The sequence below is a fragment of the Rhea pennata genome, chromosome 1 (assembly GCF_028389875.1).
Source record: "Rhea pennata isolate bPtePen1 chromosome 1, bPtePen1.pri, whole genome shotgun sequence".
NCBI lineage: Eukaryota > Metazoa > Chordata > Aves > Rheiformes > Rheidae > Rhea > Rhea pennata.
The window spans coordinates 69,113,452-69,127,306 of NC_084663.1; the positions used below are offsets into that span (position 1 = coordinate 69,113,452).

At 46.7% G+C, this 13,855-nt stretch overlaps 2 protein-coding genes across 6 annotated transcripts in view; one reads left to right on the plus strand and one right to left on the minus strand.

The window, feature by feature from the left end:
• Positions 1-5,142: 5,142 nt before the first annotated feature.
• Positions 5,143-11,310, minus strand: LOC134148617 (aldo-keto reductase family 1 member B1-like). The gene is made up of 10 exons (XM_062590947.1): positions 11,200-11,310; positions 10,740-10,907; positions 9,389-9,505; positions 8,936-9,013; positions 8,433-8,555; positions 7,860-7,960; positions 7,607-7,691; positions 7,042-7,125; positions 6,140-6,222; positions 5,143-5,387 (listed from the first exon to the last, which is right to left on the minus strand). Exons 1-10 carry the CDS (start codon positions 11,263-11,265, stop codon positions 5,345-5,347), a joined length of 948 nt encoding a protein of 315 aa, XP_062446931.1. The 5' UTR covers positions 11,266-11,310; the 3' UTR covers positions 5,143-5,344.
• Positions 11,311-11,517: 207 nt separating this feature from the next.
• BPGM (bisphosphoglycerate mutase) overlaps positions 11,518-13,855 on the plus strand; it is a 59,055-nt gene continuing 56,717 nt past the window's right edge. For all 5 annotated transcript variants that reach the window (XM_062590993.1, XM_062591002.1, XM_062590959.1 and 2 more), the window contains exon 1: positions 11,518-11,624. The gene's annotated coding sequence lies outside the window, so the exon portion shown is untranslated. The remainder of the gene's footprint in view (positions 11,625-13,855) is intronic.

Genomic DNA, 13,855 nt, shown 5'->3' on the forward strand with positions numbered 1-13,855 from the left:
AAGCCGTCGTGAGAGGAGCGTACTTAGGGTTTGCAGAGAAAAAGACGGGAGTGTAGCGCATCCTTGCAGCTGGGAGACCTGCCCCTATTTCTAGGCCTGCTTCTCCCAGGCTCAAAAGGGCAGAGGACACTGTGCAAGCAGCAAACTCAGAGACAGGGATCAAGAGTCTGGCTCACATGGCCAGAGTAAAGCTGGATGAGCAGCACTAGGGCACACGCAGACACCTGATAGCCCTTGACTGAAGGAGCAGTAGTGCCATAAGCATCACTGCAATGCCTCTCAGCTAGCACTTCTCAGTTCTGCTTCCCAAGAGGGGAAGCAGTCAGCTGCTGCCCAGCCAGGAGGATTTTTGTGTGATGGATGAGGCGTTAGTCTAGGTCTCGGTCACTGTACAGAGCACAGTAACAGGCTTTTCCGCTCCTCCCCTCTGTGCACCGCAGCTCTATGTCAGAGGCTACTTCAGCTGCTCTCTTCAGAGAGCTCCTAGCTCTGTGGCCTGAAAGGGCATACAAAAGAGCCACCCACAAACAAACTGTAAGAATACCTTGTTCAGACATGCCCGGTAATGCTTGTTTTCAGACATTATGCAAGTTACTGATTTTGCAGTTGTATTAACAATGATGCAAATCTCTTCAAGTGAACTTCCTTGAAATGCACGAATTGGTCTTTAAGGCAGTATCTTATTACTGGGCAATTCAAAGTAACCTCACCCCGCATTTTAGGTTATGCAGCACTGAGTCAGCATTTGCACCATGGAGAAGTTAAGTAGCTCTCCCAGCAACAGTGTGTGAGCTCTTAGCATGGGAAGGGATGGAACGAGAGGGGAGAAAGAAGTAGGGGAGCCACAACCAGGGATGTGTAGGGCGCTGGCACCACGCATAGCAGGGCAGCCCAGCCAGGCTGTTGGTGCCCCAAGCTGGGCCCTGCAGAGAGAGCTATGCAGCAGTGACGTGAAGCAGCAGTGTCCCCATCCTGGAGCAGGTCCAGGGCAGCCCCAGTGGCAGGGACAGCCCTGTGAAGGTGGGGTGAGGGCAGCTTCCACAGGTGGTAACCACAGAGGGAAAGTGGGTTGTTCTGTAGGAGTGATTTAGGAAATAGCGAGCTTAAGAAATGCCTTTATTTTATTGTTTAATTCTGTCTGGGAGAAATTGTTTTTAATGCATTTTGGAAGAGAAGTGAGTTTCCAATGAGTGTTATAATGATCAAATTGTCCCTCTGACTTTAGGCCGGTGCAATAGAGCATTTCAGGATAAAATACATTAGTGTAAAAATAAATTAGATGGATACTCTGTAATTTCACATCAGAAATCATCTTTAAAATTTTTGCAGAGACAAAAATATGTTGTCTGATGAAATGGTCACAGCATAGCAGAAAAATAAACAGATTTATGCATGGAATCACTAGATAATCCACAATGTAATCTTAAGGCAGCATGGGAGGCTTCATTGCTTATTCCTTTGGAGAATTTATTCAGGTGCATGTATTAGCTGGGAGTGTAATTGTGCTTTTTTCTCTGGGTGCCTCTCCCATAGCAGGTACATAGGCTCTTAAAAGCTTGGTAGGTTTTGCTTCACTTACCTGAGGGCAGACTGGGTGACTAGTTTTCCCTTTAATCTTCCTCCTCTTTTGTGTCAGTGCTATCAGGTGTCCTCAGCAGGATGTGATGTTTCAGTTGGATCATGTAACAGTTATATAATGCTGTGGTTGTCTTTTGCCTTTTTCTGGATTCCTTCGCTGTAAATCTCTGAGCGTGCTTGTTTTCTTGGTGTTTGGTTCAATGAAATCAGTGGTAAGACTGAGAGCCCATACCTCAGTTCTGCTGACTGTATTAAAAGCAAGCTCTTTTGCTTGAGAGGCTTCCTGCCATCCAAGTTAAGGGCTTTCCACACTTGGTATTTGCCTTCCTACTGCCTGGCTGTCTGTCCAAGGAAGCAGAAACTGCAGGGAAGTTTCCTCTGCTGGCTGTAGCACTGGCAGAGGCATTCCTGCTGAGCACTGCTCATGGTGGCCAAGGAGCACTAGGTAGCAGGTGCAGAGCTGGTGAGCAAAGGCAGTACTGCTGAAGAAGTGGATCAGCATGGTGGTTGGATTGATTCACAGTGAACAGATGTCCATGCTTGACCTCTGGCTTAGGCTCACTGTTTGGAGAAGGGATGTGAAGTCTGGTCCTGACAAAAAAGTCTTCCTCTAGAGAAACCACCCAATTTTGAACCTTCAAAATAAACATCCACACCTTTATTAGGCACTCCTATTTGTGATGAGAAGTGCTAATCTGATGCGATGTGTACTTCATGGATTTTTTTTTCCCAAAATGGCAGGTTGTGTGTTGGCTGTGATTTGCTCTCTCAAGGAGAGCCTGAAAGCCAGGGAACATTGTGGAGACAATGTTTACCAGCAAGCCCATATGGTCTGCTGAAAATGTGCACAGTAGAAGTGAAGAGGTGACAGAGGAGCAGGGTAAAACCATCTCAGATGGTGTGGAGAAGAGCTGCCAAGTCCTGCAGCTTTTGAGATGCTGACAGACACAAGCCTAACTAAAATCAGTAGATTGTTAAGGCATTAAAAATAGATACTTGTTAAGGCAGAAAAACAGCTGTGAGGGTCTTAGTTGAACATAACTCTGAGAGAATCCCCCAAAAGAATGGCAAACTGTCTTTTGTTATTTTTGTTGTTTGTCTGTGATAGGTAATATTTAGCAGTTCTCTGCAGAAACTTGAAAAACACCTGTGCTCCAATCCCTTTCTTACATATTTTGCCTAGCCCTGCAGCTGCATGTTACATTCTTTCTGAAGCTTTTGTAGAAATAGTTGTACGACATTAATCTCTGAAAAGATTATATATTTGAGGTTTAGATATCTAAGAATATTACAGATAAGGTAGCAGTGTGCTGTAGTACAGAACAGAGTATTTGCATGCTGTTTTTCTGTGAGCCATTGAGAGTAAGTAAGTAGTGAAAACCTCAAGATGCAGTGTGGCTGAAGTCCAGCGTCATATCTGCCTCATAACCATAACAGGCTATACGTGTAAGTTTTGTTCACAGCTTATTTTAAAGCAAAAGAGCTTTATTGTTTCAGATGGAAAACTTTTAGCCTAAGTTCTTTTGCATTTGCCGTAGAGGAGCACAAGACATCATGATCCTGCTAAGCTGAACTCATTTTGTGGACCAAAAGCTGCATCAGGGCATGTTTTACACTAAATCACTCCAGTGAACCTGGTCTGAGGGAAATGCAACGCTTGCTCTGACATATCTCAATGTCAGGCTCTGGACAGTGGCTCAGCACAAACATGTACCAGTTCCACCTCACATCCTTTGCTTGCACGTGGCTTAGGACTTCTGCATATTATTATTTCCCCTCAGTCCCTGTTATTATGGGGTTTTATAGCCAGAATTCAGCATAGGCTGTCAGGCTATCAACAAGCCAATTATGATCAATAGCAGAATGATGGGATGTAGTAACAGTCTAGTAAAGGTTCATTCAGTAATTGGGAATACCCTACCAAAGCTGTCACCCCACTAACTAGCCAATGATTTTTTCAGACTGATTTAATAATAATAATCACTAGGCTTGCCAATTATATAAATTCCTCAGTCACTGGAGGAGGCAGCCAAATTGATTTTCAGGGAAATCCACAGAACCAGAGAAAGTACCTTTGAAACAAACTAACCAACCTCTCTACCTTTACTTGTCCTTTCAGTTAATCTAGTTGCAGGAAATACACTTAATTCTCCTTCCTGTGTTCCTTTGCTCCAGGTCACAACCAAGATGCCAGGTACTAAAGTACATTAACCTGCTGTTTCCTCAATACCCTAAGGCAAGCCTTAACCCTTCCACTAGCTGAGTCACAATCACCTTTGGGTTGCTTTGTACTCAGCCAGCACATTAGGGGTATATGCTGTGTGGCCAGCAATTAAACCGCAGGTACCTTTCGATCTGACCATCCCAAGAGGAGCCTCAGCCCACCCTATAAGACAACTTTCTTCTTTCTAAACAAGCTTATGTTGTTACTACAGTATCACATTCTCTCAAGTACTCACACCTCAGGCCCCCAAAGCTACCCTAGCACTGACCCACAAGGCTCACTTGCATCCTCTGCCAGTTTGCATCCTGGAGGGAAAAGGAGTAGCAGAGACAATGCTGCTAAGCTGAATTAATTAAGTGGACCAAATGAAGGATAAGCTTTATCAGGGAAAGCTTTACAAACTCACAATTAAAGTTAATTGAGACCTGCCTCACTTACTACTCCAGGAAGTCCAGACAGTCTAGCCTGGAGGGAATGCCACTTACTCCAATCCATTTGTGTCAGGCTCCCGGCAGCAGCTCAGTACCAATGCTTACCAGTTCTCCTTGCACCCTCTGCTTCTACATAGTATCAGACATCTTCATAACAGTTTTCTCCAGCTCTCTCACTGTGGGTTTTTATAGCCAGAGGTCAGCCTAGTCCACAATGATACCAGATATCTATCAGTTTTCGGTACTGGTCTCCACTTGCTTGTTAATCCATAGCCTGTACCATGGCTCATCACATTTTCAGTTGTTTGCAGTGTTCTGTCAGACAAAGCTTATTATACTCCATTATTCAACTTGGGATCAAGTTAAGGTCTTGAGGCTCCCATGACAAATTATATCTGTTTAATACAGACACTTCTGATTAAACTGTTAACTCAAGTTCTGCGCTTTGGTTTGTCAATCCTCCCCCTCTAAGAATAGAACTCTTAACTCTTGAGTTATCTGTTTTTTTGGTGTGGATAGAATGCAAACACCATTCTCTGTTCAGTTTTGAGCTGCAAAAGAAAACTTGATTAAAGTAAGAACTTGATATTGTATGAGTTTGTATGAATTGTAGATCTTAACACTTTTCCCATTTATTCTTTCCGAAGAAGTTTTGGAGTGTGCCCTAGAAGTAGTGAAGTATACAGTTGTCTCTTCTTCAAATAGTGATTATGTTGGTCAAATTCTTTCAAAATGGATCTTTCTCCTCACATATCTTCTCACATATCCTGACCCTGCAACCTTAAATAGTAGTGATGCAAGACAGAGGATAAACACCAATGGTAGTTCAGAGTGTCACCATGTTTTCCACGTAGTGATTGCAGCCAGGCAGACATTCATTTAATGAGCAGAGAATTGTAACAGCCCACATTTTGTTCTTTAGAACACTTTTATTTTTTCCTTCTACAAAGAAGAAGGATACAGACAAAAAGTTGCTAGGTATATATACTGTGTCTTTGCTGGCAGCAGCAGGACAGATACAGCTGGCAGGCTATGTAGTGGACAGCTCTAGGCCACGGTAGAAGCTCATTAGACCAGATGAGGTCTGGAGCAGAGAAGGATAAAGCTGTCCTCAATATTCTGCATTGAAAGGGTATTCCTTGTGCGTTTTGCACCTGAAGGATATTAGAGAGGAGAAATTAGTCTTATGGCTGAAATAAAGACTATATAAAGTTGTACTGGATACTTGGAGGATCCAAGTTGTATAACCACAGAATTAATTAGAGTTCTCTTTTTTGGTGCGCAGGTAGTATATGTGACTAGTGAATTCTCAAGTCCTTTCCTGTTATTCAGGCCCTAGCTATTCAAAATTAGTACAATCAAGTCACTTTCTAAATAAAAGTTTCAGTTCACTGTTTACTGCCTGAAAGACAGATTCTGTGGCCTTTCAGAGGCTTCCTATCTGCATATAGGTCTCCAAGGTGCCTATCTGCAAGCATTTGTTCTTCATATTTAACTTCAGATGGTCATCCCTCTCCCAGCCACCTATGAAAAAAGCTGCCATCAGTTTTTATAATAAATTCAACATAAAAAAGTGATCATAAATTCAAGGCTGCCATATACTCATTGCAAATATGACATAGTCAAAATAATCAACTAGAGTCTTCCTGTTGGATTTCCACTTACAGAAGGTATTCTGGAGGAAGAATACAAACGAATATATACTATGATTCATGCTCATTTTGACAATAAATTGAAAACACAAAACTCCAAATGAGTTATTTTTGAGATGGACCATCTGTAAATTGAGTTCATGACTTCAAAATATGCCTATTTCACTAAAGTATAACCTATGAGTTTAGGCACAAAATCCCCTGTAAAAAGGACTCAGAATTAAAGAGTTTGAAGGAAACAAACTGTCACTCACGTGATCATTTCACAGATTCTCCAGTTTCTGTTTAAATTGAGAATGGTTGCCATCTCCTCTTTAGTCAATTCAAAGTCAAACACCTAACACGAGAAACAGCTAGAAGTCATCTCTTGGAACAAACCAAAGATGGTGAGATTGACAAGATTCAAGAGCAAGTCCACCCTGGGCAGCGGTTGCTGGTTAGAAGCAGCAATGGCCTCATGCAAGAGGGAAAAGGAAAAGAAGTCTGCAGGCATTTCCAAGACTCCACTGGCAGAGGGAGGAAAACACCTACCCACCCCTACCCCACCTGCAGCTGATGAGTGTGCTGTTCCAAGAAGCTGGGTGAGCAGCTAGTGTTGCAGCATGCCTCCACCTGTAGAGGTTGCATCTATCTGTCCTGCTCCAATGGAACACCTGGAAGACTTTCTGCAACCCATTAACCCCACTAGGTTTCTTCAGAAATCCTGACCTCCAAGGTCAGTCAGGGATGGCTGAATTCAGAGGAGCAACTTGGTGTAGGGCCACTAGAATGATCTTCCTAACATTGCCTGCCCTGCATAAGACTCTTCTGGCATGTTATTGCACTCGGGCTCCAGGTGAGCCCCGTCTGTTGATTCATGCAGGCCTGTGAGCCCTGCATGCCCATTCACAAAGAGTAAGAGACAGCATGTGAGGTGACTGTTAAGGTTACCAGCAGACTGCTTCCAGGAGCTCTGGTCACTTCTGCTCTGTGAGCTGCAGCTACTAGTTTAGCCCTGCCTACACCATAGGTAAACATGCCTCTGTTTAGAGAGAGAAAGCCCAGTCCTCTTGTCTGAGGAGGACTTGGGATGGACAAGAAAGGATGGCTACTGCTGTGCAGGGAGAAGGACTGCCATCCCTAAAGGGCAGCACCCAGGTCACTTACAATCACTCACCTTGGCATTCTCGACAATACGCTGCGGTGTGACAGACTTCGGAATCACAACCACATTTCTCTGGATCTGAAACCGAAGAACCACCTGCAAGAAGAGACCACTGAGTGAGCTACAGGACATCTCCTTTTTTTCCTGTAAGGAGCAGAGTCTGTTCTAATAGCAGCTTGCTTTAAAGTGTAGAATTCAGCAGAACTAAACCATTTCTGCAGAAGTGCATTTCAAATCATTCCTGTACTCAAGGCCTAAACAGCACTTCTATAAGACCAAAAAGAGAAGTGGTAGAGCCCACAGAAAGTCTTCATCTCTCCTCTCCCTTCCAGTTTTGGGACGGTCAGTTCCTTCCCTTTACATCTAAGCAGTCTCATTCCCTGCGTCAGGGCTTGATATGAAAAAATTTTCTCCCCTTTAAACACACATTGCAGGCCGCACAGCAAACAACCTGCATTGCTACTAAACGTCACAGAAGAGGGCCATGGTTCACAGGGAACGTAGATACAGGCTATACCATTTCCTCAAGCACAATTTTCTTACCGGAACCAGCACTCACTTTCATGCACTTGCCTACCTGTGCTGGGGTTTTGTTGTGCTTTGCTGCAATCTCTTTAATCTTGGGGTCATCCAGAAGTATGCCAGAGGGACCTTCTCTTCCACTGGGAAGGAAAAAAAACAAAAAACAAACAAAACGCATGGGACCTCTGCAGAAAGAGTCTACCTTCAGCAGTAATCTATATATATACATATCCACATCATGGCTCATTCAGTTTGTCTGGATGCTTCAAGCTTAAGATGCACTAACTCATTTGTAGATTGGAAATTACCTGTCAGGGCGTCCAAGGGGACAATATGCTGTCACAACAATCCCTTTTGATTGGCAGTAGTTGATCAGCTTCTCCTGGGTAAGGTATGGATGGCATTCAATCTGCCAACACAAGAGCAGAGACTGATAGTGGCTGAACAATTGCCATGTTGGTCTAGGGATTATCTCCTCCTCTAATTACACACTGCCTTTATCTTAGCTTGCCAGTGGTCTGTGTGATAATACAAAGCTGTAATGCTATAGGGCACTAACTTTTACACTAAGTCCTCATGTACTTTGATTTTGCTGAAAAGATTCAAAAAAGAAAGAAACTGAATACAATCACATGATCAGAGCTCATCTCTGTATTCACTATTCTTTTTAAAAAAATCATACAACTGCTCCAGCATATGTGAACAGTGGTTTAGCAAGTTCAAAACCAAAAAAGAGAAAGTATCCTGGTGGCTTGTGTCCCATAGGGTGGGGTTTAGAGAACATGCTGTGTCCACTCCATCCTCACTTTTTCCAAATCCTCATTTGACTGTAATGAAATCTTCATAATCCTTGAAGAATCTGCTGTAACATAGCAGCCTACCTGGTTATTTACAGGCTTGTATTTCAGTCCTGGCTTGTTCAAGATTCTTTCAGTCTGCTCACGGTTGAAGTTGGAGATTCCAATGGCTTTGACCAGACCAGCATCCACCAGCTCTTCCATGGCCTAACAGAAAGGGCAGCAAAGTCATCATCAGGTATGCTAGGCAGGGCCTGAAGAAGACATTCTTCCTGACATGGCTCACTTCCTTTGTAAGAAGGATCAAAAGACTGGACAAGCAAAGGCTGTTCTTGATTCTCTGAGGAAAATGGGAACACTGGTATATACATGCTAAGTCTCCCATCTCACATAAGAGATCAAAGTCTTATTCTTTGAGTTTGTAGAAATTAACAGAGTTCCATGTGGAAATTAATAGCCAATTATTGTGCCATTGAGTCTTTCCAATAATTCTGCATACATGAGACAACAATTCTGCAACTGCTGAAGGTAATGAGAACATGGAAGAGAGGCAGAAAACATCATTCTCCCCCAGTAAAAGAGCTTACCTCCCATGTATGTAGAATATCAGTGTTGCTGGGTATAGACATGCCTTTGTCGTCAGTGGGAAACAGCTCCTCTCCTGCCTGTCAGTGCAAGAGAAAACTGCTTGAAACACTCTGTTGGGATGCTAGCTTAATGCCATGCTAGCTGAGGACTATGATAACAAGCTTTTAGTGCAGAAAATTAAATGTCTACATTCTTCAGTCATTCTCCTTTCTCCTTCACGTGGACCTATCACACTTTTGCAGCAACCAACCCAACAAAGACAGGTACTTCCACACATTGTTGGCTCACCAAAATACATACAGGGAAATTAGACATTCCACTTGTTCGGAAGTGCAGGTGCAGTGCTGGTACACACAACAGATGCATGATACTTCCTGGCTGGAAGCAACAACTGAGCTTCAAGAGTGCCAATTGTAAGAGATTGACAATGTAAAATAACACTGTTACCGTACCTTAAACCCAAAAGGCCAGTGGATAAGATAGAGATCCAGGTAATCCAGTTTCAGGGCAGCAAGAGTCTTCTGGCAGGCTCCCTTCACCAGAGATTTGTCATGGAACGTGCACCAAAGCTAGAGATAAAAAGCCGTGCCACACTGTGACCTCCTGAGTTAAAGCTCTCAGGTGCTCTCCTGAACAAGAGAGAAGCTTTCCGTCTTCTTTGGCAGCCAGTGTAGAATTAGGTCATCTTATAGGTCTTCTAATGGGGCCTGATCTGCAAGCAGAGCTAGACCATGATAATAAGTACAATATGTGCCATGGCAGTACACATACTTGAATACAGTAGTTGTAAACAGAGTGATTTGCTTCCATTTGTTCACCCATCATTTAAGTCACCTATTGCAAGGCCAGGTATTGGGAAGAATAGGATAGCATGTATGAAGACAGTATTCTGTCAGGCCTGACCATTCTTAAGTTTCTGCAATGTATTTATCAGGTAAAGCCATAAGACCACAATGCAAGCCATTGGAATTCTGGAATTCTGGAAGAGGCATTTAGCAAAGCAAGAAGCTACTTCAGAACCCAGCTAAACATAGTGCTTAATAAACAAGAAAAAGAAATTCCATGAACCACAACTTTCCTGGGACATGTGCTGACTGATTACACTGTCCCAGGATGCCCAGAGCCTCATCTTCCTCACACAGCAGAGGGACCCCCTTTCCGCAGGACTGCAAACCCAGCTGCTGCAGCAAGCACAGAATGGCATCACAGGCACCAGCCACCAAAGGGCTTTTCTCAACTGTGCATTACCAGCTGGCAAGGTCCTGTTACCAATTAGCACTGCATCGGTAGCAACCCACAATACCAGATGTTCTCAGATCACTGCAGTGTTAGTGTCTACCTTGCTTGGTGCTACCTCTGCCTGCTTCCCTGCTCCTGCATCCCAGAGCAGCACTCCTCAGGTGGCCTCTGCACTCCAGCAGAGGCATGACGTGCAGGGCCAAGTTCCTCTTCATCCCCCAACACATTCACCTGTCCCAAAAGCGCTGGACTACGAGAAAGCTGCTGTGCCAAGCGCTTAGTGGATAGTGTGGGGAAATCACAGCCCTGACTTCTTTCAGTGGTATCAGACTGGCTGTGAAAACTGTCAGGAGAAGTAGGATTCTGTCCTCTGCTCAGAGGAGAAGGGATGCACTGTTCCTATCCAGGGGACATGTAAAATCACCACCAACGGTTAGGAAAGAATCAAATGGTATGGTGGTGATGAGACGCAGCACGAAGGCTGTATCAGGAGTAATCTCAATTACGCACCGAGTTACTCTTCTCTACACCGTAACGCCAGAATCCCAGGCCACCGAGCCCTACCTTGCTGACGACGAAGAGGTCCTCCCGCTTCACAGCGCCCTCCTGGACCTTCTGCTGGATCCCCTCCCCGACTTCGCTCTCGTTCTGGTACACGTAGGCACAGTCGAAGTGCCGGTACCCGGCGTCGATAGCAGCCATCACGGCACCTTCTACCTTCCCTGGTGGGGCCTTGGCGTAGAGAAGGGAGCAGGGGGGAAAGAAGAAAAGAGGGAATAAGAGGGTAAGAAACGCAAGTCAGAACACATCCCGTTTCCGACCCAGCTTGAGCACAGAGGAGGGGGAGGAGGGAAAAAAAAAAAAAAAACAAGCAAAAACCCCCCAAACCACCACCCGCGCAACCGCGCAAGAAGGGGGCTTAAGGCGCTCTTGCCCGGAGCGCTCTGCCGGCCGCCCTCGCCTCGCCTCGCCTCGCCAGCGCGGCTCCCGGGCTCCCTCCCGCCGCCGCCGCCACCACCGCCACCTTCCAGGTGCCCAGGCCCAGCAGGGGCATCCGCGCCGCGGCGCCCAGCCGCACGCACGCCGCCATGGCCACCGCAGAGGGAACCTCCCTCCCTCCTTCTCTCCCCCCGGCTCCAGCGGGTGGTAGCGCCGCCACTGCCTCACGTCACCGCTAAGCTCTGCCTAGCCGCACGCGGCCAGTCACCGGCCAAGGCTTGCCCCTCATGGATGCGGGACCCAATCAGCGCGGCCAGCAGCAAGGCAGGACAACCAATGGGAGGCCCGCGCGGTTGTCATGGGAGACATACCGTGGAAGGCGCCACAAGCAGGAACGGGGGGGGGGAATCCCGCCGCGGCGCTCCCCGCCCCCGGGGGTCTCCCGCCGGGGGCAGGTGGCTCCCGGCCCTCGCCGAGCTGGCAAAGGTCTCGCTTTGGGGGAATGAAAGGGTAAGATTGTAAGAGCGTTGTTCTGTAGGGGCAATTTAGCAAATAGTTTAAAATATTTTAACTGTTGGGGAAAGGTGGTTTTATTGCATAAGGTTGCAGAAAAACAGCCGCTTTCTGGTGAGCGTCGTCTCGCTCGCGTTGTCCCTCCGTCCTTAGGCAGGTGCAGAGGGCGTTTCAGAATAAAACGCTCGCGCACCGAAATAAACAGTGCAATTTCACGTCAGATATGGGCTTTGAGGCTTTGCAGAGACAAGAATGTGCTGTCTGATGAAACGGTCTCAGTGGCGTGGAGTGCAGTTGGAGGCCTGTGGCTAGTGGCGTCCCCCAGGGCTCAGTACTGGGTCCCACCCTGTTCAACTTCTTCATCAGTGACCTGGATGAGGGGACAGAGTGCCTCCTCAGCAAGCTTGCTGGTGATACCACACTGGGAGGAGTGGCTGATACAGCTGAGGGCTGTGCTGCCATTCAGAGAGACCTGGACAGGCTGGAGAGTTGGGCGGAGAGGAACCCCCTGAGGTTCAACAAGGGCAAGTGCAGAGTCCTGCACCTAGGGAAAAATAACCCTAGGCGCCAATACAAGCTGGGGGCTGACCTGCTGGAGAGCAGCGCTGCAGAGAGGGACCTGGGAGTGCTGGTGGGTGACAGACTGACCATGAGCCAGCAATGTGCGCTTGTGGCCAAGAAGGCCAATGGTATCCTGGGGTGCATTAGGAAGAGTGTTGCCAGCAGATCAAGGGAGGTGATCCTGCCCCTCTACTCAGCCCTGGTGAGGCCGCATCTCGAGTACTGTGTCCAGTTCTGGGCTCCCCAGTACAAGAGAGACATGGAGCTACTGGAGAGAGTCCAGAGCAGGGCTACAAAAATGATCAGAGGGCTGGAGCACCTGCCCTACGAGGAACGGCTGCGAGAGCTGGGCCTCTTTAGCCTGGGGGAGAGAAGACTGAGGGGGGATCTTATCAATGTGTACAAGTACCTGAAGGGAGGGTGTCAAGGGGCCGGGGACAAACTCTTTTCAGTTGTCCCGTGTGACAGGACAAGAGGCAATGGGCAGAAATTGAAGCACAGGAAGTTCCGCCTGACCGTGAGGGGGAATTTCTTCCCTGTGAGAGTGACGGAGCACTGGACCAGGCTGCCCAGGGAGGTTGTGGAGTCTCCTTCTCTGGAGATATTCAAGGCCCGCCTGGATGCAATCCTGTCTACTATGCTCCAGGTGACCCTGCTGAGCAGCGGGGTTGGACTAGATGATCTCCAGAGGTCCCTTCCAACCTTACTGATTCTGTGATTCTATGATTCTATGGTCACAGCACAGTCTGTGTGTGGGGAAATAAAAGCAGATTTCCCCGCAGGATGCCAGGATGTGATCAGTACTCCATGGTGGCAGGGCAGCCTGGGAGGCTTTGCTGCCTACTCAACGTGAGAATTGAAGCGCACGTGTTACTTGGGAGTGTCACGGTGCTTTGTTTTCTCCCATAGCAGGTGCCAGGTTTTTTTTTGCTCCATTTAACTTAAGGCAGACCAGGTAGTAAGTTTCTCCCTCTAATCTTCCTCCTGTTTTATGACAGCACCTGTAGCTCTCCTCAACACGTGATGTGGTTCACTTGAATCCTATGGCAGTTAAATAACTCAAGCATTCATCTTCTATTGCTGTTTTTGGATTTGTTTTCCATAAATCTGCTCTACATGCGCTCAGGTTCCTGGGGGCTGGTTCACTATATAGTAGAGTCGAAGGAAGACACAAAATGACAGGTTCTTCCTTGGCTGTGATTCGCTCTCTCAGGGCAGCCTGAAGGCCAGGGGAGGGCCAGTGCCCCTGATCACCATTGCATGCCCTGGATGTTCAAGCTAATGCTGTTGTGCAGGTGATTTATTACTTACCAGCAGAGAGATGTACTCGTGGTGCTTTAATTCCAGGTGTAGGAGCCCTTGGTGTAGGAACTGTCAGAACTGATCAGATTTTGTACTGGAGTGCTACAAAAGCAAAGTGGAACCATCAGAGAGACGTGAAAGCTTGCAGAGCCCTGCTGCATGGCCAGGGAGAGGGGATTTCCTACCATAAAGCGGAGAAGACTCCACTGTGTTTGTATTCTCCTGAGCCTGTTTTTCTGGGGAGAGGTTTCAAAGTTTTTGTGATGCAGTGGCGATGAGCTGGGTGGTGTGAGGGAAGGCAGCAAATGGGAGTTGCTGGAGAGCCCAGCTGAGAAATGTAATTTGGCCACCTTCTCATTTCCTTA

Bases quoted from the DNA above. Each gene is read 5' to 3' on its own strand.
- LOC134148617 (XM_062590947.1), bottom strand. From the start codon at position 11,265: ATGGCGGCGTGCGTGCGGCTGGGCGCCGCGGCGCGGATGCCCCTGCTG. The intron at 7,692-7,859 runs GTAATTTCCAAT...TTTCCTTCCCAG, and splicing joins CCCCTTGGACGCCCTGACAG to TGGAAGAGAAGGTCCCTCTG. The intron at 7,126-7,606 runs GTAGGCAAGTGC...CTCTTCTTGCAG, and splicing joins ACAACAAAACCCCAGCACAG to GTGGTTCTTCGGTTTCAGAT.